General features: G+C 39.5%; 1 protein-coding gene across 1 annotated transcript; it reads right to left on the reverse strand.

Moving 5' to 3' along the window:
• Positions 1 to 1,703: 1,703 nt before the first annotated feature.
• On the reverse strand, positions 1,704 to 24,298 carry DDX43 (DEAD-box helicase 43). The gene is made up of 16 exons (XM_075707812.1): positions 23,965 to 24,298; positions 23,255 to 23,310; positions 22,729 to 22,861; positions 21,257 to 21,364; positions 20,644 to 20,725; positions 15,980 to 16,136; positions 15,783 to 15,901; positions 15,405 to 15,515; positions 13,961 to 14,102; positions 10,314 to 10,414; positions 9,441 to 9,528; positions 7,737 to 7,864; positions 7,036 to 7,145; positions 6,170 to 6,308; positions 5,289 to 5,376; positions 1,704 to 1,818 (listed from the first exon to the last, which is right to left on the reverse strand). Exons 1-16 carry the CDS (start codon positions 24,296 to 24,298, stop codon positions 1,711 to 1,713), a joined length of 2,004 nt encoding a protein of 667 aa, XP_075563927.1. The 3' UTR covers positions 1,704 to 1,710.
• Between the last annotated feature and the right edge of the window lie 1,047 nt (positions 24,299 to 25,345).

Genomic DNA, 25,345 nt, shown 5'->3' on the forward strand with positions numbered 1-25,345 from the left:
TAAAATCTGCTGCAGAATACCCAGAATACACTCTTGCTTTCAAAAGAAAAAGTCACTGGAGTTACTTTGACATAAACCACATCAACTGGGTGAAGACCTTTTGCAGAGGACAATCACAAGCAACAGTGAGCAGAGAGATTATGCTGTTGAAACAATATGAAGTTCCTGAAGTAACTTACCTTTTCTGAGTCTTCAGAATTGCTTTGGAAATTGGTCTTTTCAATGGACTTTGGCCAGGAAACAATCATTATCTAATGGGCTGCAACACAGTAAAAGTTATTGTGCCAATGAGCATTTGTGTGACAAGTCTTGAAGAAAGAATGTATCTTCAACCCGTATCAAGGAGGAAGAGACTCCATATGAAGAGGTTATCAAAAGCAAAATGCAGCACGAATGTGATTCTTGGAATCAGAATTCAGCTCAGTTTTTCTTGTGTTGAAGCATGTATGCATTACGAGAAAATAATTATAATATTTCCTATTACTAAAAATGTGCAGGTGATAAATACATTGTGAACTGCTGTGCTGTAAATAAGTACATCTTTTGCTTTTTCTTAAAGAAGCCATGGGAAGTCCATATTTTTAGCCTACTTTTTGAAGGCAAAATAACCTACTGGCTTAAATACTGCCCAGATTTCATCCCAATTAGAAGCAAAAGAAGAGGGAAGGACAGGAGAACATTTAGAGAATAACTTTACTAAAATATTCTCATCTCACTAGATTCAGTTTACTAATTTTTCATTTACACATGACACATGAATAAACACAAGTTCAGACCAAGTGTGAAATGAAGGAACAGCTCCCTCCCATATAACTACCAAAGAGTGAAAACATATCCCATTACCATTAGCAGTCTGAGTGACAGAACCTGACATCCAAATGTAAAATTTGAATCAACTTCATCCGAAGTAAACAAAAGTTGACCTTCAAATACATTTTTTTCTTCATGACTTTGTTAACATTGCTCTAGTAAACTCTGGTTTTCTTCCTTAAGGTAGAAAATTGCATCCATGAGAACAAAAGTAGAAGCTGTTTGGTTTTTTTTCCAGTTAGCCACAAACACATAGTTCTTGTTATACTCTCCTCCATTAGGAGGAAATGCAGACATCTCAAAAAAAGCTCAAGACACAAGTCTTAACAAAAACAACTAAACAAAAATAAATACTTGCTTCAGCAAACATGAGTTACTGCAAACAGAGCAGTTTTCAAATAACTAAGTTATCCTTGGAAATACTTCTACATGCCACTGGCAGATGTGGTGTATCAATGCAGAAGTACAGTATTTTGAAGCCACACTGACAAACATTGCTTACATTCACTAATCCAGGTCTCTGAAAATAAAAGGAAAAATTATCTTTTATATTCTTATATATTAATACTGCATTTAACTAAAAAAAAAAAACACCAAACCCACAATATTTGCTTTTAACCGTTTTCTAAATGGCTTTAGAAATTATGCATATCACACAAGAAAAAAAAATAATGAAATTAATTTTTCTTAAGTGAAAATAATGTCCAAGTGCAAAACTAGGTTTATTTCTATATATAGTTAATCCAGTTTTCTACGACGCTTTTTTTTAAAACACATTTTATTTAATTGGATAGGTACAGAAAAAAAATCAACCGAGAAAATAAACTTCTAAATTCAAGTCCATAGATGCTAACACTAACTATAATCACTTACTTTGTTTCAATAACTTCAAGGGATTAGTTATTTTGAGGGCTTTCGCTGAGGTCTTCGTATATCCTTTTCAATTTCTTTTCTGATTTGAAATTGTTTGTATCTTTCTGCCATTGCAATAAGCTCATTAGGAACTACCTGATAAGAAAGCAGCACAAGAACAAGGTCAGTTTGAAGTAAATCTAAACTTTTAGACTCTGCTTTACAAAAATGCTATTGAATTGTATGTTCCCAAACTTGATTTTATTATTTATCTGGCTCCTGTCACTTTGCAGATTGTCCTTCTGTACAGATGCAGAAAGAAATCTTTTTACATAAAATTATACTGAAATATACTGAAAAACAATCAGCACAGTGTCCCTGGATTTTCAATTACATATGTATGCTACTATCACTATATCTGATGACAACATATAACCAGCTAATGAGAACATTTGTGTTTCAGATAGAAATACATCTTTCAGTGATAATGAACAGTTGGAAAAAATGTCCAGGTGATACCATATTTTATACATATATATTTGAATGTTACACAAGAGCTCTGAAGAGAAACTTTGGTACTTAAAGAAAGCTTTGCCATAGGAAGGATTCTCATACAGATAAAACAAAGATAAAAGACAAGAAAAGAAGCACAGCAGAAAGTGGTCTGTTCTCCCAGCACTGGGAGGTCACAAGAGCATCTTACCAAGATCCACGGTGCTTTCTGGTATGTTTGTAATTATGTGAAAAAGGAGGTGAATAGTATCATCAGCACACTTTGTCACCTTCGAGTTACTCACAGTTGTACGGACTGAGGCCAGATGCAAAGAATTACAGAGACTTTATTAGGTTGAGTGACACTGATCCCTGAACGAAAGAAAAACAACCCAAAACCCACCCGTATACCATTCTTATAGATCATGGAACAAAGGCAGTGTCCAACAAGTCTCCTTCAGCCAGATCAGGCATAATGCAGACGTTAATGCAAATGTTTACTGCAAAAAGCAGTACGAGTGACTACTGTCAGAAAAGGTTTTAGATCAGCAATCCATCAAAACCAGTCTGCTTCAAAAATCTGCTACAGCACGTAGCCACGCAGCAGGTAGAAGATATCCAGTCCAGAATCAGCTTCCCCATCAGAGACCGAAGAGCAAGCTTCTGCAGTGCGTGTGAGCATGGTATTAACGCGATTGCTCAGCCTCTGTGGTCTGTCCCTCCGCAAGTGGCACAAATACAGTGCAAACAGTAGAGCACAAACAGATTTAAATACTGTTAAGTCTCCTTAGAAATGCCTAGACCCGGCAATGCTTGAACAGGTGAAGAGTGCAGCCACTGGTGAGGCAGGAAGGTATATTCCTCCAGTTCCAGCTTCTTTTGTCAGGCTTTGTAATTCAGCAATGCTTGCCATTTGCTATCAGCAACTTCTCTTAAGCCAGCATGAGCATCAGCTCACTAGTACATATTTTATGTGCTGAATTGCTCTTACTGGTAAACAGCTGCCCTGGCTGTCAGGAGTCCACAGAACAGGATGCCTACAGAACAGTCTATTCTGCCTAAGTTTTAGACGCTGTTTAAAAATAAAGTGAAAAATTACGCATTTCTTTAGCTGAAAGTCACTACAGACTTGTATAATAGAGACAGTTAGACAAAGTTAGTTTTCAGTTGAAACACTGGATGATTTTCTTCCTCAGTATCAGACCAGTTCCCCTCCTACAGTACGAAACAGAATTTATTCCAACTAAAATCGCAGCAGTTTCTTGCAAGAGTGGCTTCTGAGCAGGCATAAGGAAAGAGTGGGAAGAAGCCAGGATACAGAACAAAGATCTCAGTGAGGTAACATCCAGCATCTACTGGTTTGTTGAGATTTTTATACAAACAATCCGTGTATCTGCTAAACATATAAGCCACGTATGGTAGTCCAAATGAGAAAACACAAAAGGATAAAGATGCCATAATTTATATGTAACACTCTTCTTGGTATTAGAGGGATCAGTGTTTTTCCACCTGATTCCCCAATAAATCTGTCCATGCTTCTTAGTAAGCTTTATATAAAAGATCCCTGCAGCATGACACTGAAAACTTTCTGTTGTACCTGTTTTTCTTTAGGGAGATTACCTGTACATTCAAAATCATGGAAAACATCTGGCTAACAAAAGCACCTTACTTGTTTTGAAATTGAAGTATTCTGAACATTCACACCATGTTTTCAGTTGCTCTCCTTCCCTTTTATATGATGCTTTAAGACTGAAGTAATGGTATTTTCATTATCATGAGGAAAAAAAAATCTGCCTGTATGGATCCTTCTATCAGCTATAACTAAAAGTTTGAGAATAATCTTGTGACTAACAGTTACCCTTGAAAGTAAGGATTCAGAGATGCTCTTTTCTCCTCTGAACTCAGAGACCCATTCCCAGAACCATCACACGTTACAAAAGTTTGGGAACTTCACAGTCTGCAGCAGGAGACAAGGCGTGGATGGTAATGGCTGACTCAGAATACAGAACAAGGCACCTGAAAATTCTATTTAAGTGGCTTCAAAGTTATCATTACTGGTTTAATCTCTTACATTTTCTAAAAACAAACAAAAAAAAACCCCACCAAAAAACAAAAAACCCCCAAACACAAAAAAACAATGCACCCAACCCAACACCCCCCACCCCCCGCAACAACCACTCCCCCCCAAAAGCTTGTAACTTTAAGAAACTATTAGGGGACAAACTCTTGGGGGTTTTTTGGGTTTGGTTTTTGTTTTGTTTTTTTTTTTACTCCTCCCTCAAAATCATCTTAGCAGGTTTGCAAGAAGTGGCATAACATCTTTCAAAGAAGAGTTGTAAAACAGAAGATTTAGGTGCAGTTCTAACTCAGGGTTTAAAGTTTCAGTAAGTGTCTGCCGTAACAACCACAGATCCTAGGGAAAAGCACTTAGTTTGTACTCAAACTCCCATCCCCCTACACAAACAAACAAACCAAAAAAATTAAAAAATTTCAATTCAAGTCAGGACATGAACTAGGGGTTTACTATAAATCAGGCAAAATGCTATTTCTTATTACAACAAAACCAGCAACATAATTGTCTCTGGCTTCTCAGATATGGTAGCACGAAGAAAAAAATGTTTCTTTAAAATAAAGAAATAAATCACATTCTAGTCTTATTTCCCATACAGTTTACAAACATCTGTAAAAACGATAGCTTGGAAAAGTACATGCAGATATCACAACTCTCAGATATAATGAACTGATAGATAGTTGAGCCTCTTCTGGTATAAATATTGTTAATATTTACACTGTTAAACAAGAACATTAGTACACAAGTTCAGAAGTGAAATACAAATGAAATAAAATAGACCCTATTATTCCTCTGCAGACCTCTATGTGTGCATATGTTAGCTACTTTTTCTTTGGAAGTGGAAGGCTTTGATTAAAGTTCTTGGTTCTTTTCTGGGACTCATCTGTAAGGTAAAATACAGCTAAGGATATCCAAGACAACAGAGACTCAAGCACCCATTTTCTTCCCCGAGACACTACAAACACTCACCAAGAAAGGTCTAAGTAGGCTTAGACCTTCATGAACTGTTTCAAGTGGTAACCCAGAACCAATATAAATCTTACCCAGTAAGATGTATTCTTACTTGGTTTGCTCTTTCCAGAATTTCAATCAGCTCAGAAGCAACCCTCCAATCATTCTTAGTGACAAGCGTTACTGCCTCCCCAGTACGTCTAAACAAGGAATGAAATAACTGTTGATCTTCAAAATAACTGCCGCTAGGCTTTTCCTACTGATCTATACAGTAATAAATTGTACTACAGGCAGTATTATTGAACTGACAGATAAAACTGGCTTGAGTATTGACATGATGCACATAACAAAAAGCAACTTTTCATAAAGATCAGAACATGGCAATTCACCTAAAATGGAGCAAAGGCACAACTAATTTAGACTTTTAGACAATAAACAGCATAAAGACAACATATTTAAGTATGAAGAGACATATATTCATATAATGATTAAAATAAACACATACACAAAGAAAAAGCACACTTGTGCCAACCTGGGAAAGCAGCATTCAGAAGTCCTAACACCAAATCACACCACCATCATAGGCTGAAAAGTTTGAATTTATATATGTTTTTTTTTTCCCAGTGGGCTGTCTAGGAAATTAAACACTCAGCAGCTCACAAAGAGACAAACAAGGAAGTGATGTTTCAGAATATCTACACAGAAGTTGTTTTGAACTGTAATTCTTCCCCACACTTAAACCAGCTTTCAAACATCCCTCATTCCCATCCACTTCAATGAAATAACAGAAAAATGGAAAACTTGTTTGCCTTAAATTTAACAGTGAACTAATTTCAAAACATAAAGCAGTGTGTATTATCCCAAACATATTTTGATAGACTCTGGAGTCTTCACTCCTGCACTCCGTATCACCTGTAGCTCTAGCATTTCACAAAAGAAACACCTATGCAGTGCATAAAATAGAGACATTACTATTTTCTTGTAAACACTTACCCTGCTCTTCCAGTACGACCTATTCTATGAACATATTCTTCAATGTTGCGAGGGAAGTCAAAGTTAAAAACATGAGTAATATCATGCACATCAAGGCCACGGGATGCTAAGTCAGTAGCTACCAGTATTCTGACTTTGCCTAAAATAAGTACAACAGAGAGAGAATGGGAGTTTATGGAATACACAGAACATATACTCCCGTCTGTTGGTTTTCTAGTGTATAATGCACTTATTCTTAACACAAAAAGGAAAAATATGCTTGTTGCATGTCACACTGAGTTAGCTTCAAATACAAGGTGGTAAGCAAGCACTCAAAATGTCATTTTACTATTATTTGTATTTCACAAGTAGAACAGCAGGGTGCAGGAGAAGCAAGAAACATGCCTAGCTGATACAAAGAGCCTGTGAAAAGAACAAAACTTCAAAAACTATATTCTCAGCTGGCATCTTTATCATACAACTACTCTTTATTAGCATGTGATCACATAACACCAAAGTATAACCCTATTGGCATACTCAAGAGCAGAACTGTGTCACTGAAAGCACCATCATTTGACACTTAAATTTACTGTTCCATAGACTAACACAATATTGACTTTTCCACAGAGATTTCAAAAATAAAATAAGCCTTACTTTAAATTATTTAACTCTTAGACATTCCAAATTTTATTGAAGAGCAATCTCTTTTTATTTGCTGGTTTTTTTCACTTGTCAAATTAACAAAGTAAACATATCGTTCAGAGGTCTTTAATATTTTCATTCCTATGGTACTGGAAAGACATGGCACTTACAAATAGACAAAATTCTGCACATGACAAGCTTTAAAAACCTGGACTAAACAAACCAGTACTTGGGTACAAGCATACCTTTCTTGAAGTCATCTAAAGCCTGTTCTCGATCACACTGTTCCCTGTTACCATGAAGTGACTGTACTGGAATTCCTTGGAGACCAAAGTCACTTGCTAAGTCATCAGCTCTAGGATGAAATAAAACAATGGTTCTTAAAAAGAAAAAAGAAAAAAAAAAAAGGTGCAGCATCTATATTTAGATCCAAAAGATAATAATGTTACAACAAAAGCTAAACACGTGCCTAAGGGGAAAACCCTACCTAGGTCAGCTGGTATTTATTATAAAACAGTATGAAAGTGAGATTATTCCCCACATAAATGTTTGCTTTTATTTATAAGCAAGAGAAATAATAGATGATTTTTGTGTTGTTCACTCACAAAGCTCAGGTATGGTACAATGACCACTGCCCCCCGCAATCAGGTCTTGTGTGCACCAGCTGCATATGCAACTAAACAATACATCACATTAACGTATCCCCAAGAATCTTAACATCTACTTTAACTATGCAAAATTGAGATTTATCACCACCACTAATGATATTAAAAAGGATACAAACTACCAGTCAATCTGGAGGAATGAATAAATAAAGATACTACTTGTCAGCACATGGCTGACAAGAGCTGTTACACTTGGTAATAATTATGTGAACTAAGAAACTATGCAGTATTTCCGTTAGAAAAAAAATGAACAGACGTAATACTGGGAAGTGATTACATACGTAAGTTTTTTTCCCACAAAAATGATGACCTTATCTTTTGGCTTCATAGAGTCAACGAAGTATTGCATGAAAGCTCTCTTTTCCTCCTCGGCGATAACAATAACTCTCTGTTCTACCGTATTTACTGCCTGTTAAACAGCAAAAAGGGATGTTAAGTAGAAACAGATTAGAATAATATTTTTTCTGTTAATTCCCATATTATGGTATTATAAAACTAGTAATATGATACCACAAAAAACTGTTTTAAAACCAAAATGTACATCAGTTTGGAGCTCAAACAATACAGACTTATTTGCTGCTTCCTAGTTGCTTTAGGAGAATAATGAAATTTATCTTTAAGCAGTTTGCCAAGTCATCTATTTGCAGGGATTTAGAGGGCACACATTAGCAGACCAGTGAGGTGAAATAAATATTCCTAATATTAGTGAAAATCAGACTGAAGTACTTTGATTTGCGTATATTTTATGTTAATCCAGAGCAAGTTGCCACAATGCCAGTCTTTCTTAAAAGGATAAGCTTTTAACGAAGATTTTGTAATCAATCTGAAACGATCAGTTCTGCCCAATTCTTCCAACAGCAGTTTGTTAATAAAAACTTTACTCCATTATATTTGAAGGTTGCCATAGAACGTCTAAGGTACACTACATAAGTAGTATAAAGGTCTAGACATTCTCATGGTACGGCATCATAATCCTGTGGCAAGGGCTGAAGAATCAATCAAATACATAGAAAGATTCTCTCTCCTCATGGGTACCCTTCCCCCTCCCTCCACAGAGGTCACCTCTTCAATTAGGAGAAGCTCCTATAGAAGAGACGAGCACATTAAGCAAGCGAGATACAATAGCACTTGATAGCTTTCAAATTCCGATCCTCTCGTCTTTGACAAAAGCATAGTTCTGAACAGAACAGACAAAAAGTACATTCCCCACCCTATTTCTACCTAAGTGTCTTGGATACTAAGTTTCCTCATTCCCTGTCACTACAAAAATGGAAACGAAAAGGGAAATTTCATAATTTAAGAACCAAATTCAAAGCAATCTTTGGACCAGGATGCAGAGATGTTGGAAGAACTACTACTTCTGTAAATTCTGCTGGTACTGAAGCAAACTACACATAGCTGCGCAAGCATGACAAGCATGCAACTACATCTACATGTTAGAAGTTTTGGACTTAAAGACAGTTCTTACTCTAACACATATGTTCTTGCTCTAGACAAGTGCCCTCCAGTTTAGTAGAGAGCTTCTACTCTCTTTGAGAAAGCAGCAGTTAAGAAACAGATCCAGATAAGGAGCTGTATGCATTAGAAAGATGACCTTCAGAAGGAAAAGCAAGTAAGGAACACGAACTTGCTGAACAGAACTGAAGGCTGCAAAAACAAGGGTTCAGGCAAGAACACATGGCACTGCAAAGCACAACATTCAAAGTTCAATTTGATTGATACTTGTTGCTTGTGACATCTTCTACTGAAGATCTAGGACTTCAAGATCGTTACAGAAACATAACAACATAGGGTTTTTTTTTAATTTCTTTCTAAACTTTTAATGAAGCTTTAAAAGAATAATATGGAGCTGGTTTTTGGAAGTTTGGATTGATTTTAAAGTTACATGCATTTACTTACCTATAATTACAAGCAAAATATTTCCTGGTTTCTCCCAAAGGAGAGAAAAAAAGAAAAAAGAAAAAAAAAAGAACAGAACAACTTACTGCTAAGTCAAGAGTGCCAACATATACAATCATAGGATTTTTCAAATAGGATTTCGCTAGGCGACGAACACCATCAGGCCAAGTAGCACTAAACAGGAAGTGAAGAACACCACACACATGAGAACAGAGTGCAAAGTCTTCTCCAATTCATTACTTTCATCACATTCTTCTTTCTTTTCCTTTTTATATACCAGTGAAACACTTGAGTATGCAATAACAGTAATAAGCTTATATAACATTTAGAAATAATCTTAAGACATTATTAGTTAACGGCACTCAAGCTTTAAAGATAACTTTCTAGGTTAAAAGTACAGGCAACAATTATGGAGCCTTTCTAATGTAGCCCAAAGTGAGCTTAGTAGTTCAACGATACCCAAAAAGCAACCTTCTAGTCTGTTTTTATCTCTAGAAAAACAGCTCCAACGCAAAATACGGTAACAAAAATTATTTTTGGGATATTCCAATGTTAAGCTCCCAAAAGCTGCATAATTTAAAAAATTAATCCAAGTACAAACTAGCACAGATACTAATCAGAAGGTTAGGATATACGTTGGGCCCCAGATGGGGAAGCGGAAGTTGGCGTTTCAAATTTATATGGCAAATTCTAGCACTCCCAGGACACCTTCCTTTTTGGGAAGAACTCAGTTGTTTGCATAGCTGATGCAAAACATCAGAAGAGGGGTAAGAAATGAAAATAGAGTTGTCAAATGACTCATTAAGACTGACCAGACAGAATTAGAAAGAAAACTGATGCCACTCCCATTTAGGCTAGTAAAAGTTTTAATAAAAGTGACATTTTTGTTTTGACGTTAACTTGTTCAATAACCTTACGTTTGCAGTGTTCAAGTACTGAGCACTATTACGTTTACATACCTTGTCATAACAGTTTGTCTGTCGGGCCGCACATCTATTAGGATCTTCATTATCTGAGGTTCAAATCCCATATCCAACATTCTGTCAGCCTCATCTAAAACCTGCTCGGAACAAGGTTATTTCCTATGTCTACTTCCTTAGATAAGGGTTTCAGCAAGACATTACATAGCAGACCATTTTAATGGTAGGAATTTTAACTGCAGAATCCACTCTGTAATGTATTGCAAAACCTGTTCAACTTCTTTTCACCTCTTCAATTTCCTTGAAGCTTTTTCATTTAGAAATACATTTGCAGGCAGAACAAGAAAATCCAGAGCCCCTTTAAGAGCACTTAAGTCAACCTGTTTGTTTGTTTTAACAATATTTTGGTTGGTACCTAAAATTAAGTACAGAATTTAAAAAAACAAAAACCACAATAAACAAAAACCCAACAAAAATAAAACCAACCAAACTTGGGGGACACCCACACAACACACTTGCAGTAAGAAGTGTTCAGTAATTTAAAGGGGAAACCTCATTTCTACCTTGTTAGAGATCTCATACCAGACCAAAATACCAGTTATCAATTTAGTTCCTCATTAGAGGTAAGAAAAAAGGCAGGGTGTACATTCTGGCTCACACTATGACACTGCAGAACTCCCAGAGCTCAAACTTGCTCCATCGGGTAAAAAAAAACACAAGAGAACAAGTGAGCTGAAGGTCTGAGTACAACTATTTCAAACTGATTTTTTTCTAATATACACACACACTTGAGACTCTGAAAACATTCACATACAAAGGCAGCTGCCATCCAAGACTGATTTTTCTCCTTTACTTTTCAAATAGAGTTTGTATAAATCAGTTATATGGATCATGCTTTTAAGTATTGACGTTTTCTAGTCACTTATGTAGAAACATAGGACTTTGATGATAATCCCTCTCTACTGTCCCGATTTTGCTATTCCATTCTTTTCAGATGTTTTATTCTATTAAGGGTTTTTAGTACATTACCAATGTAAATCTCTGAAATAATAACAAATCATCATCTGAGAGACAGAAGACAGGAATTCTATTTCTTGATTGAATTCTCTTTATTTTCAAAGGACTCATGGTGATTTCATTAACTACTTGGATGCTAATACAATGGTGAGGCTGAAACATCACTAATTTTATATACAGAATTGGCTACTATGCCCCTTTCAGCAGCAGAAGCTTTCTAAGCTATTAAGCACACTGGTACTTCGCTGGAAAGGGAGAAGAAAACGTGTGTATTAGATGGATCGGAGTAGTTAAAGTTCACTTTCCTTACTTCTGATAGCTGCTTAATGAATGAAGGCTGTAACAGATATAAGAGAGATACTAGCACTGTTTTTTCCAAACGCCTCATAGCCAGGTCCTGGTTTATAAGCTAAATCTCCCCCCAGCTGACATAATCTTAGATTTCTTGTTATCTATACATATTTACTTGTTTGTTGATAAATTATTCATTTCAGTTCTATTTCTTGGCAAGAAATTCTTACAAGCTAGTTCTTAATGTGAAAAGTATTTTCTTTCCTCTGTTTTAAATTACTTATTGGTAAGTTTTACACTATCTTTTTTTGTATTTGAGTAATAAAAGGACTACTCCAATCTACCTTCTATATCCTACTTCATGATTTATATATTTTTAAGTATACTCTTTCCCCTAAATGCTTCCCAATTACTCATGCACAACTCCAATTTCCTTACTTCTGCTTTATGAGCATGAGGTCAAAAGAAAAAAGCACTTGGATTACCAATGAATGAATACCAATTTACACTGAACACAGCAAAACAGAAAGCAATCTTCAAATGACATATATTGTAAACAATCAAAAAGCCACATATGACAGAATTTCCCAGTCTGTCTTCTGAAATAATGAAAAAACAGCAGCCTATCTTGAATAAACAGGTTCCTAAAAATCTGAATCAAGACTGAAACTAACTTGATGGTTCTGTCAGGCAAGAAGACAAATTCCCTGCCTCCAATTCACCTTCTGTACAGTGTAAATTCAAATATAACTAACTCTGTTAGAATTTGGTTTGTTGTTTGTTTGGGTTTTTTTAAACAAACAATTGTATCCCAGACTCTGACCTTGGAAGTACTTTGGGAAACAATTATATCAAACCAGTAAATAACACTGAGTGCACTTCGGGTGCATTCACAAGACTCATCAGTGTCTTCAAATGAAAAATGTAAATGAAGCTCTTCCATGAAGAGTGTTCTTCATCCAAGGCATTAAAGTTGAAATCTAATACCCCTCTATTTTCTCTGAAATAAGGCTGCAAGATTAAATTATTCGTTGGCTGAAAATTGACAGTGAAGCTGTGGAAACAGAAAGCATCTTATATATTAAAAAGTACAAGAAGCTACATGGAAAAATATATGGTAACATTAAAAAAAAAAATAGACTTTTGGATGTCCAGCTTTTTATACGGGACCTGAAGAAAGTACAGCATTTCCAGAAAGTCTGAGGCATGAGACATCAACCACTTTGGAAAACACAGTCCTTGCACTGATTTCAATCTTCTGAAAATATTTAACTGCTAGCGGTACAATAACAAATGGTTTTCTCCTGCTTTACATCATCATATTTTTCAATTTCAAAGCTAGTTCTTTTTAGTAATGTCATATTATAGTATATTCTGCACATACTAAACCATCTTTTCCCAGTCTTTTGGTTACATACATATTATTTGCTTTACAAAGCTGTGTGTGCTTTTAGTATGACCATACTTGGTACAGAAAGATTACTAATGTTCCTATAGTTTTCAGAAAGCAGGTTTTCAGGCCTTTTTTCCTCCTGCTTAGCAATTACATGTTACTCTTCCACATGAGGCTGCTCTCCTGTCTTCCAATAATATTCTTTTTTTCCAGATGGCCAAATTTCTAATTCCACCACTGGCCTTGCCAGTAAGCTCACAACTATTAGCTAGAATTGGAGCTAACTTATTACTGCATAATGAGTGTTTAACCCTTAGATGGGAGTGGAGGTGGAGATAAGGGAGAGAAAGCAGACCAAATCGTCAGGCTAGGCAACAAGTCACCAGTTAAACAGACAACTCAGAAATAATTTAAATATATGAAAGTATTTTACAAAATAGCAATGGTTTTAAGTGTCCAGCACAGCAAAAGGCAAGAATGAAATTAAGACGTAAGGATTCATAACAATGTTTACATGGCTATTTTCCCACCGAGATCAAAAAGAAAGTCAGTCACCCAAACATTTAAATATCTAACTGTTTGCAACGCTGGTGCTTACTGCACAAGTTCTAATAAGAACTTGAGTCATTGGTAACCTTTAAAAGAAGAGGAAAAGACAACTTGGGAAAGGCATTTCATCCACTAATAACTCATCTTGACAAAATGAATTTTAAGCCAGCAAATGTTACTAACACGAGATAACAATTTAGCATCTTTAAAATCCTTACTGTGCTAGAAGCCTATTTTATTTTTTTCTAGGGAATATTCCACATCTGCAATGCAATTATGGTAAGTATGTACCATCCCTCCAACACCAATCTCAATGTTAAGATGTATTGTAATTAAAGACTTAAAAAGTTTAAAGAAAACTTCATTAAAGCTTAAGTTCACACCAAGCCAACCATTTCCCAACTGGTGCATTACTCATTCCGTATCAGCTACTTGCCAAGTATGTTATGCTCTTCAACTTTATGAAGTTGTTCATTTGAAGATCATTCAGTCTGCCAGGAGTAGCAATAACAATATCCACACCTTTGGTAACCACGTCTATCTGTCCTTTTCGGTCCCCACCACCATATATGCAAATACTGAAAAATAAAATGTTTTACAGAAGCCGTGTATTAAGGTTCAACTAAAGTCAACCTTTTTAAAAAGTATCATCCGGTATTAGCAAGAGGAAGGAATACAGTAAGTGTGATCGACAGTATCACAGTAAATAATGGACTTAACACTGAATGATACTCCCTCAACAGTTCAGCAATAGCTTTCTGCTCAAACTGCAGTGAAAGTAATCATGAAAGGAAGATAGCTATTAAGCTTCAAGTACGTTTCGGGTTGTTCCGAAAATATTCACACCAAAGATTTTCTAAACAGTACCACCAAAAGTCTAATATTTTTCTGTTAAAACAATTAAACACACTCAATATAAACTTAACATGCTCTGTAAAACTTAGTATTTTTTTGGAAGGAAGCAGAATGTACATTTCAGTATATACAAAGTTACCAGAGAGCCCTAAAAATAAGGTTTGGAGTACAGTAATGTCTGTTTAATAGCTTAAATGAAGACCTACACTCTCAGCAGGTTTGTAGATTAAACCAAATTGCGGGAGCAGTCGATATACTAGAGGGCAAGGCTGCTACTCAGAAGAACCACAAGAGGCTAGAGAAATGTGCTGACAGGAATCCCATGAAGTTTAACAAAAGCAAAGATGGGGATGGAATTACTCCATGGCAGAGTGCCAACATGCTAGAAGATGGCTTTGCAGAAAGGACTTAGGTAGGCAAGAAACTGAACATCATTCAGCAGTGTAACCCCACAGAAAAGAAAGCCAGCTGTGCACTACGGAGAAGGTAGCCAGCAGGTTGAGACAACTCATTATTCCCCTTTATTCAGTACTCGTGAGACCACACCTCAAACACAATATCCAGTTTTTGTACCCCCTGCCTCTATTACAAGACAGACATATAAATACTGGAGTAAGCCCAGCAGGCAGCTTCCAAGACAGTCAAGAGGATGGAGTGCATGACGTGAGAAGTTGGTAACCAGGCTTGTTCAGCCTGAAGAGGAGAAGGTTCAGGGAGACCATATTGCTGTCTACAGCTATGTAACAGCAGGGTGCCGAGAAGACACAGCCAGACTCTTCTCAGGTGTCCAGAGAGGACAAGAAGCAACAGACAAAGCTACAATATAGTTGGAGTTCTCTGTATAAGAAGCAGATTTTCACCATCAGAGTAGTCAAAACAGGCATTCTAAAAACTGGGAAAATAGAAACTCTGTATTTACTACCTTCTCCTCCCCTCTTACCAAATGCTATTATTGTAGTAGGTGAATTAAGCCACAAATGGTAGGAAAAAAAATTACTTAATAAGCAGATGAGAAGTAAGGTTACCTTTTAATTCCTTTGTATGCATACTTCAAACACTCTGCCTCCACTTGAAGTGCCAGTTCTCGAGTGGGAGCAAGGACTAACATTCCTGGCCCCCCACGCTGATCTTTGGATCTGCAATAAACCATCTTTAGAATGTGGGTATATAAGGCTAGGTGAAGTCCAACACATCTGACATCAAACATTTTTATACCGTTCTAGACTTTCGCCGGACACTGCTACTAATGGCATCTATAGTGACAACTTTGGTACTTATTTCACCAGGTTTATAATTTTTTTTTCAATTTATGATTTATTACCTTCTTCACTAGAAAACCATCACATGAGGGGTGGGGGGAAGTATCCACAGCTAAATAAGTCAGACACGTAAGCAGTCCTTACATTGGTTGTGAAGTCAAGTGAATGAATCCAGGCATTAAGTATGCTAATGTCTTCCCAGTACCAGTCTGTGCTATACCAATAAGATCAATTCCTTGGAGTATGATCGGCCATGCCTGGGACTAACATAAAAATACAAATACTTAAATGTACTTTCCGCTTAAGCTTCAGTTAAAGAGTCATCAAAATTGAAGAAGTACCTGAATTGGTGTAGGTTTTTGAAAACCAACTTGTCTTATATTAGCCATAATATCAGGATAATGCTCAAATACATCTTCAAAATTACAAACAGGATTGGGAATGCAGCGCTTTTCACCTTCCTTTAAGTCATCACAAATGATATTATTATTTTCTTTCCTGTATAGAATTAAAAGAAGTGCAATTGCTTTAAAGTCTCATCATCTGAAAAAGTAGAGCTAACACAAAAGACTGCCTTTCTGACTTTTTTTTAATTCCTGGAACAACAAAACCCAAGTTCAGGCTCTTGAATGAGACTTACAACTATTCTTCTAACTTTTAAGAAAGCCTTACTCCAGAAACACTCCTCCTGGAGGCATCAATTACCATTCTTTCTTAAGAGTGACTAATTTGAAGTTATATATGAATATTAACATGAACTGCAGTCCCGTCATACCACACTTTAATTATATGCTATTTCAAATTAAATAACTGTGACAAGTTTTTAAACCTAAAGACAATCTAGAACTCATAGGAATCAATTTGACTTCTTTGTCAGAACCCTATATTCTGACAAAAGCCTTCCCAAAGTATTTTCAGAGCAGGTCCCTGGATGCTCTAGAAAATACAAACAGAACAGTTTAGAAAAAAGAACGTGGTTAGTAAGACAAGCTCCCAAAAAACCCTGCACCCCAAACCCAAACAAACAAAACCCAAAACACAACACCACACACAAAAAGCTATATAAAAACAGAAGTTCTGAGGCTCCCCCAATTAAGAGGTATTAATATGCATAAGTAGTTTATCTTCATTCCAGTCTTGTACTCTTCTGAAGATTCCATTCAGCAAATAGTTTTACTTCAAGTGGGGTGTGGGCTAGGAAAAGTATGCATAATTCCACCTTTCCTCATGGCTACAAAAACATTTTTTTTTCAATTACTGTCTTTTTTTTTCCTTAAAGGAAACAAATTCCTTTATCACACAAGTGCTATTCTTCAATGCATGTTCTGAACCTACAGAACAACGGTTCTGTTGCTCTTCACTAGCTCTAACAATAACATGTACTGTCCTGGTTTCAGCTGGGATAGAGTTAATTTTCTTCCTAGTAGCAGGCATAGTGCTGTGTTTTGGATTTAGTAGGAGAAGAATGTTGGTAACACACTGATGTTTTAGTTGTTGCTAAGTACTGCTTATGCTAGTCAAGGACTTTTCAGCTTCCCATGCTCTGCCAGGCACACAAGAAACTGGGAGGGGGCACAGCCAGAGTAGTTGATCCAAACTGACCAAAGGGCTATTCCATACCATATGACGTCATGCTCAGTATATAAGCTTGGGGGGGGGGGGGTGGCCAGGAAGCAGTGATCACTGCTCAGGAACTGTCTGGGCATCAGTCAGTGGGTGGTGAGCAATTGCACTGTGCATCACTTGCTTTGCATATTATTATGTTGTTATTATTATCATTACTATTTTACTTTATTTCAATTATTAAATTGTTCTTATCTCAACCCAGGAGTTTTTCTCACTCTTACTCCTCTGATTCTCTCCCCCATCCCATCAGGGTAGGGGAAGTGAGCAAGCGGCTGCGTGGTGCTTAGTTGCTGGCTGGGGCTAAACCACGACACGTACATATACTTTAAGGAAACAGGTGTCAGTTCCATGCTTCACCCACTGTGGCAAGGTTTCCCTGGTAGGCATGCAAGAGAAAAAACACAGAGAGCATGCAAAAAGAAAAGTAATAAATGGTAATGCTACAAGAATGTTCACAAACTTCATTAGAACTACTGAAAATTACCAGGGCCGGAACAGAATCACTTGAAACAGACAATCTGCTTTTCTTGCAAAATAATGATGTAGACTGCTGGATCAAAATGAATGCATAGTTAACTGAGGCATGTACTCACCAGGATGTACTTGTAAAGACAAGGCAGATAGGAAGAAAACAGTAACAGAAATTGCAATACTGGACCTGATGATCACCAATGCAAGTGAGCTCATCAGTGACGTCAAGACTGGAGGCAGCCTGGGCTGCAGTGATCATGCATTGCTAGAGTTCACACTCCTGAGGGATATGGGAAAAGCAACAAGTATAGTCAGGATCCTAAATTTTAGGAAAGCAAACTTCTAGCTCTTCAAGGACTTAAAAGGATCCCCTGGGAAACGGTCCTCAGGGACAGGGGAACAGAACAGAGCTCGCATATCTTTAAGGACACCTTCTATAGAGCGCAAGAGCTCTCAGTCCCCAGGTGTAAGAAATCAGGCAAGGAAGGGAAGAGACCAGCATGGCTGAGTCAAGACCTGCTGGTCAAACTAAAGAGCAAGAGGGAACTGCACAGGCAGCGGAAGCAGGGACAGGTGTCCTGGGAAGAGTACAGTGATGCTGCCCGGTTGTGTAGGGATGGGGTCAGGAAGGCCAAGGCGCAGCTGGAGCTGAACTTGGCAAGGGATACAAAGAATAACAAGAAGGGCTTCTACAGGTATGTCAACCAGAAAAGGAAGGTTAAAGAATGTGTACCCCCTCCCCCGATGAACATGAATGGTGACCTAGTATCAACAGACGAGGAGAAGGCAGAGGTACAACTTTTTTGCCTCAGTCTTCACTGGCAACCTCTCTCCTCACCCCTCCTGAGTCGACTGACCACAAGATGGGGAGCAGGGGGGTAAAGCCCCTCCCACTGTAAGGGAACATCAGGTTCGTGACCACCTGAGGAACCTGAATGTACAAAACTCTATGGGACCTGATGAGATGCATCCCAGAGTCCTGAGGGAATTGGCTGATGTAGTTGCCAAGCCACTCTCCATAACATTTGAAAAGTCATGGCAGTTGGGTGAAGTCTCTGGTGACTGGAAGAAGGGAAACATTGTGCCTATTTTTAAAAAAGGGAAGAAAGGAGGACCCTGGGAACTACTGACCTGTCAGCCTCACCTCTGTGCCTGGGAAGATCATGGACCAGATCCTCCTAGAAGCTATGCTCAAGCACATGGAGGACAGGGAGGTGATTCGAGACAGCCAGCACAGCTTCACCAAAAGTCCTGCCTGAGCAACCTAGTGGCTTTCTATGAAGGAGTGACTGTATCAGTAGACAAGGGAAAAGCAATGGCTGTCATCTATCTGGACTTCGGTAAAACTTTTGACATGGTGCCCCATAACATCCTTCTCTCTAAACTGGGGGGATGGATTTGATGGGTGGACTGTTCGGTGGATAAGGAATTGGCTGGATGGTCACATCCAGAGGGTCGTGGTCAACGGCTCGATGTCCACATGGAAACCGGTGACAAGTGGCATCCCTCAGGGGTCCATACTGGGACCAGTACTTTTTAATATCTTCATCAATGACCTAGACAGTGGGATCGAGTGCACCCTCAGCAAGTTTGCAGACGACACCAAGCTGAGTGGTGCGGTTGACACACCAGAAGGACCAGATGTCATCCAGAGGGACCTGGACAAGCTGGAGAGGTGGGCCTCTGTGAACCTCATGAGGTTCAACAAGGCCAAGTGCAAGGTCCTGCACCTGGGACGGGGCAACCCCCGATATCAATACAGGTTGGGGGATGAAGGGATTGAGAGCAGCCCTGCAGAGAAGGACTTGGGGGTACTGGTAGATGAAAAGCTGGATGTGAGCCAACAATGTGTGCTCACAGCCCAGAAGGCCAACCATATCCTGGGCTGCATCAAAAGAAGCGTGGCCAGCAGGTCGAGGGAGGTGATTCTGCCCCTCTACTCTGCTCTGGTGAGACCTCATCTGGAATACTGCGTCCAACTCTGGAGCCCCCAGCACAAGAAGGACATGGACCTGCTGGAGCGGGTCCAGAAGAGGGCCACAGAAATGATCCGAGGGCTGGAGCACCTCTCCTATGAGGACAGGCCGAGAGAGTTGGGGTTGTTCAGCCTGGAGAAGAGAAGGCTGCAGGGAGACCTTACTGTGGCCTTTCAGTACTTAAAGGGGGCCTATAGGAAAGATGGGGACAATCTTTTTAGCAAGGCCTGTTGTGACAGGACAAGGAGTAATGGTTTTGAACTAAAAGAGGGTAGCTTTAGACTGGATATAAGGAAGAAATCTTTTACAATGAGGGTGGTGAGGCACTGGAACAGGTTGCCCAGAGAGGCAGTGGAGGCCCCATCCCTGGAAACATTCAAGGTCAGGCTGGATGGGGCTCTGAGCAACCTGATCTGGTTAAAGCTGTCCCTGCTCACTGCAGGGGGGTTGGGCTAGATGACCTCTAAAGCTCCCTTCCAACCCAAAGCAACCTATGATTCTTTAAAATTTGTTTTGAAGACGGTATTCAACTAAAATATAATTGGGGGGGGGGGGGGAATGGCAGCCAAGAGGTATTCAACACGTGAACAATATTTGGAAGGACTTAGAAAACGTGAAGATGCTGTCTCGTGAAATGGAAAGAAACAGCCAAAGCCAATGAACTGTCCTGATTTTTTTCCCTTCTGAAAGTCAACTACACCAAACACTTTTAGAGAAGCAGTTAATCCCTGAAGTTAATTTTCCAAGCAACTAATAACACCTCATCTGCCAGTTAATTGTTTAATTCCTATAAAAGAGTTCCTAAGAAGATCTAGTTGTTACAAGACCCTAATTAATGCTTCTGTCTCAGTATTTCATCTCCCACTTTCTGGGTTTTATACCTTAAAATTTATTTTTGCCAAGCACATGAGTTCTTACAGAAACGGTCTTACCGCCACAGTTCCACTTCTTCTTGTGACATAGATGCAGTCCTTGATGACTCTTTATAGAAGTTTTTCTCAATTGGAGGCAAGTCTTATACAATCAGAAAAAGTAAACTTGAGTCAATAAGTAATGTTACAGATTCAGGGTAAGTTTGCTAAAGTTTAAGATGGAAATCCCAAAACCCAAACTGTGCCTTGTACTAAAAGACTAGTCAAAAGCAGTGGAAGACTATTGTGTTCATGTAAGAGGTGAAGGCCGAGAAAAATACGTGTCTGCCAAAGAACCACTTCTCCACATTTCAAGTTCTACAGTAATTTCTACTAACATATATAGCATAATATATAACAATTCTCAGATTTTTGCTGCGGCCACATACAAAACAACAGCATTTTCAAAGGGTAAAGTGAGAATACCAATTGAGTAGTAAGTTAAGTCTTCACACAATAACTAGTGTCCTCCATGACCATGTTGAGAAATGCTGACATGGTCACTTCCTTGCAAATACTTAACTTGGACACTGAAAGATTCAGTCATCTCAAAGCAAAAATTAAAAACGTTTAAGCATTCAACAGATTTATCATATGAAGACAAGTACCATACAATAAAAATTCTAAAACTAACCTGCCCACTTCATAGCCTCATATTTAGCTTTGTTTTCTCGAAGAGAGGCCCAGTTAATCACCGATTTCTTTGGGTTATTTTCAGGCTTGATAACATCCAGAGTTCTTCCTGCAGAGTTAGTACCAAAATGCTGCTGTTTGATAGAATCTGTTGGGGGGTGGGGAAGAACCCCCCCTTAAAACAAACACCTTATTTTCTTTTTCTATTGTAAGGCCTCTTCTGTGATTTTGAATAGACATTAAGCATTTAAGCATAAAATTTGTTCCTAGGTCCTACCCTGAAACATCAGTAAAACCTGTACAAATCCAGTTCTGATAAAAAAGAAGCATTTCAACATCTTTAGCTACTTAAAGAAAGTAATGAAGGTTCCAAAATGCTGCTCCTCCAGCTATAAATAAGGCTTGTTGTGCAGCAGTCTTTTGAAAAACTTGTGAAAGTAGTAGATGATATGCAGACAGAAAGCTTTATTTTTAACAGCTACAAGAGCAAGGTTTACTTCTGAAGCGTCCAACATCACCACAATAAGGTCTCAGTGTAGTTACACTCTATACCTCTTTTTTGATGAGGTTAACACTTCATAAGAAGGGTTTTACACTGAAGATATAAATGGCAACACAATTACATATTAGTGGAAAACCAGGAAACATGAGGAAAACAGTTGCACATGCTAAGGAAGTGTGAACTTTTTCTAGCCTCTTGAAACTTAACTCATCCACCTTCTGGGGCACTTCTAAAATCAAACCTCACAACTACTCCATTTCTTATTCTAATGCTGGAAGACAACTCTTGGATCCCTTCTTCCTCATCAGTGCCTCAGATCAACAACTATGATGGATGTTGTATGTGTTCCCAATGACTTTGCACAGGCAAACAAGACAAATAACAGCAACATAAGCAGCATCTCAACATACAATCATTCCTTATATATCCCTGTAACAGACTAATTTAACACAATAAAGCCTATTAAAGTGAGGCATGATGTACAACATCAAGTCTTAAATGCTAACTTCCCATGAAAGTAATAAGAAGTCAGCATCATCCATGCTATAATCAGTACATGTTTGCTTTATAGGCTACATTTATAAAACCTTATTGAATTTCAATACTGCACAGATACTACATTAAAACTTAAATTAGAACCAATACTTGTATTTTGGGGGAATCAGACTGATAATGCAAGAAACCAAATAGTATAACATTCTACATTCATTAAAATTGTTGAAAACACACAGGAACAGAGTTTCACAGAAGTCTGGCAGTTTGAGGGGGGGAAACTGTTCATAGCTGAGAAAGGAGGATGTCTAGATACTTGTTTTAAGGATGTACGCCGTTGTCCAAGAACAAGGTGAAAGTTAACTCGCTTCAGTAAAATACTAAAAATATAAAACCACTCCAGCAAACTACCAAATATATGGAAAGGCAATTCACACTTTAAAAAAAAAAACAAACAACCAACCCAAAACATTTCTTACCTTTCTCAGTCCCACCTCTAATGTAGTTTTCTCCAGCTCTTGTCACAGCATCGTCAATCAACATCTTGGCTTTGTTTTGCACAGCAACACTGCCAAAAATCTTTACTTCAGCTTCATAGGTTCCCTTTATAACCTATGTTCATAAAACCTTACTGAGTTTTTTAATACTGCAAAGACAAACATTATCTAAGAATATATACTGAAAACAGTCTTTGATTTGTTTCTGAATTTGAACTTGTCAGGAAAAGGCCCTTTATTTCCCTACCTAAAAGAAAGGTAAATTAATACATGCTTGAAGGGAAAAAAAAAAAAAAAAAAAAAATCAGTAAGGTTTTCCTACTTTCACATACCAGTCAAATTACATCCTCAATTACACTTCCTTTTTACCAATTCTTGTAAAAGAGTAGAATTATTACAGCCATTGCAACACCCTTCAACTTGCTGCAGTAACTCTGGTTTACACGGAAGCAAAACCAAGTATGTTCCCATCAGAGTCCAGGCCCAGATGACACACAGCACATGGTACCTTTATCCTGGAACCTGAAGAATCCTCAAGTTCTCTTATTTTAGCTCCGCCCCGACCTGTTATAAAGATACACTGCAGGTATTACAGAGATTTAGGCCAAACTGTCAAAAACTACACATGGTAAGTATTTTGGCTGTGACCAAAACCTAAGACATTCATGTCAGGGCATACATACATAAAGAAAAGAACTTGTGACACCAAACTGTTGGAAAATGCAGGTAACTTTTTTGGCAATTAACCAAATGCAAGGTGCATGGCGGTGGGGAAGGCAGCTCAGTTGAAGAGATGGAGCAGCAAAACCAGCTCAAGAGAGAGCCACGCTTCCTCCATGTGACTAGAAAGGGGCTTCAGCCCACTTACAGACTGCTGGCCACGAGAAACAGACATCAACCCCGCCACTATCAACCCCGCCACTTTAAGGAGGAAAAGCTCAGCTACCCTGGCGAGCGGGAGAGCTCCACTGCTCAGCCAGAACTCTGCAAAAGCATCCTGCCATCCCCCGGCGAGAAAGACGTAAGAGGATCAGGAGGGGCTGGGGCCCTTCCACGGCCAGGGAGGTGGAAGGCAGCGATGCACCTCCTGGGGGCACAGAGGGACGGGCAGGGGCCCACACGAACAAACCTCTCGGCGGCCGCGTCCTCTCCTCCTCCCCCACCCGCTTACCTCAGCGGGCCAAGCACCCCGGGGGGTGGGGGTGCGGCTGCTATTACCTATGAGAGCCCCGACCAGCGCGCTGTCGAGGTGGAAGCAGAGGGGCGCCGCGGCATCCCGAGCTTGGCCGGCGGCGGCTCGGGGCGGCCGCTGCCACGCCGCCTCTCCCGGGCTGCGGGAGCCTGCGGCGCCTCGAGGCTCCCGCTCCTCCCCTCCGAGGATGGCCGCCGCCTCCCGCCGCCAGTCAGCACTCCTTCGTCCCCCGCCGCCCTCTACGGAGGCGCAGCTCTGCGAAGGGGTCGCCGGCGGCTGCCACAGACGCGCGGCGGCAGAAGATGGCGGCCAACCCGGCGCGCCGGCATCCTCGTCGCTGCTCTCGTCCCAGTCAGACATGGCGGCTCCCCCGTCCGCCTCCCCGGCCCATGTGGCGGGCCTTGGCGCCCTTAGGCTAGGGGCGCGCTGATTGGCCAGGGCGGGCCGCTCTCTAAGCAGTGATTGGCTGGCTCGGCAAGGCGGTGCGGGGGTGGAGGAGCTCTGGGCGCCGCTGTCCCGCCTTCTCCTCTCTCCCTGCTCCCTCCTCCTCCGCCGACCCCGGGGTACCCCGGGGTGGGCTCCGCTCAGGAGGCGGCGGTGTTTTAGGACAGGAACGGCGAGAACTCGGTCCTGAACGTGTGGGAAGCCCCCGAAGTCTGTGGGGTGGGGTTGGGGGGGATGGCGGAAGGCAGGCAGCCTCAAGGGGCGGGTGGGGCGTGAGGGTGGAAGCGAGTAATTTTGCTAGGTGTCTGGGCTCATGTCATGCTGATAGATTGTGGGCTGAATTTTTTAGAGAAATCTTGCTATTTAATCTCAAATTAAGCTTTAATGATACTTTAATGAAGGTTTTAGTAGGACTGAATGTACTAAAGCTGATACAATACTGGAAACAGAATCATGGAATGGCTGAGGCCGGAAGGGGCCTCTGGAGGCCATCTTGTCCAACCACCCCTGCTCAAGCAGGGTCACCAAGAGCCGGTTGCCCAGGACCATGACCAGGCACTTTCTGAATATCTCGAAGGATGGAGACTCCACAACCTCCCTGGGCAACCTGTGCCAGTGCTCAATCACCCTCACATTGAAAAAGTAGAAAAAAAAACCCTAATAAAAAATGAACACCCGCCCCACCCCCCTTCAGTTATGTTGAAAATCTGCTAAATGGTTGAGGGTTTAAATTTCCCTTTTACGTACAGTCTTGTATTCCTGTTGTACAGAGCTGGGTGGTGAATATTTATGTATATGTCTTTATAGATGCAGATGACCACCTGTGCCTGGCCATTGAGATCAGCAGGGTAACTCAACAGGGAAAACTTCACACTGCTGTCTTCTGATGTTTCCGTACTGTCTCTATGTACACATGAAGAAAGACTGCCTGGTTTTACAGAAGAAGAGTGTGCATACATGCTT

The sequence above is a fragment of the Pelecanus crispus genome, chromosome 3 (assembly GCF_030463565.1).
Source record: "Pelecanus crispus isolate bPelCri1 chromosome 3, bPelCri1.pri, whole genome shotgun sequence".
NCBI lineage: Eukaryota > Metazoa > Chordata > Aves > Pelecaniformes > Pelecanidae > Pelecanus > Pelecanus crispus.

Coding starts and splice junctions, on each gene's coding strand:
- DDX43 (XM_075707812.1), bottom strand. CDS start 24,298: ATGTCTGACTGGGACGAGAGCAGCGACGAGGATGCCGGCGCGCCGGGT. Junction 23,311..23,964: donor GCTGGTCGGGGCTCTCATAG/GTAATAGCAGCC, acceptor TCTTTATAACAG/GTCGGGGCGGAGCTAAAATA. Junction 7,146..7,736: donor TTTGTGGGAAAAAAACTTAC/GTATGTAATCAC, acceptor ATTTCATCCTAG/AGCTGATGACTTAGCAAGTG.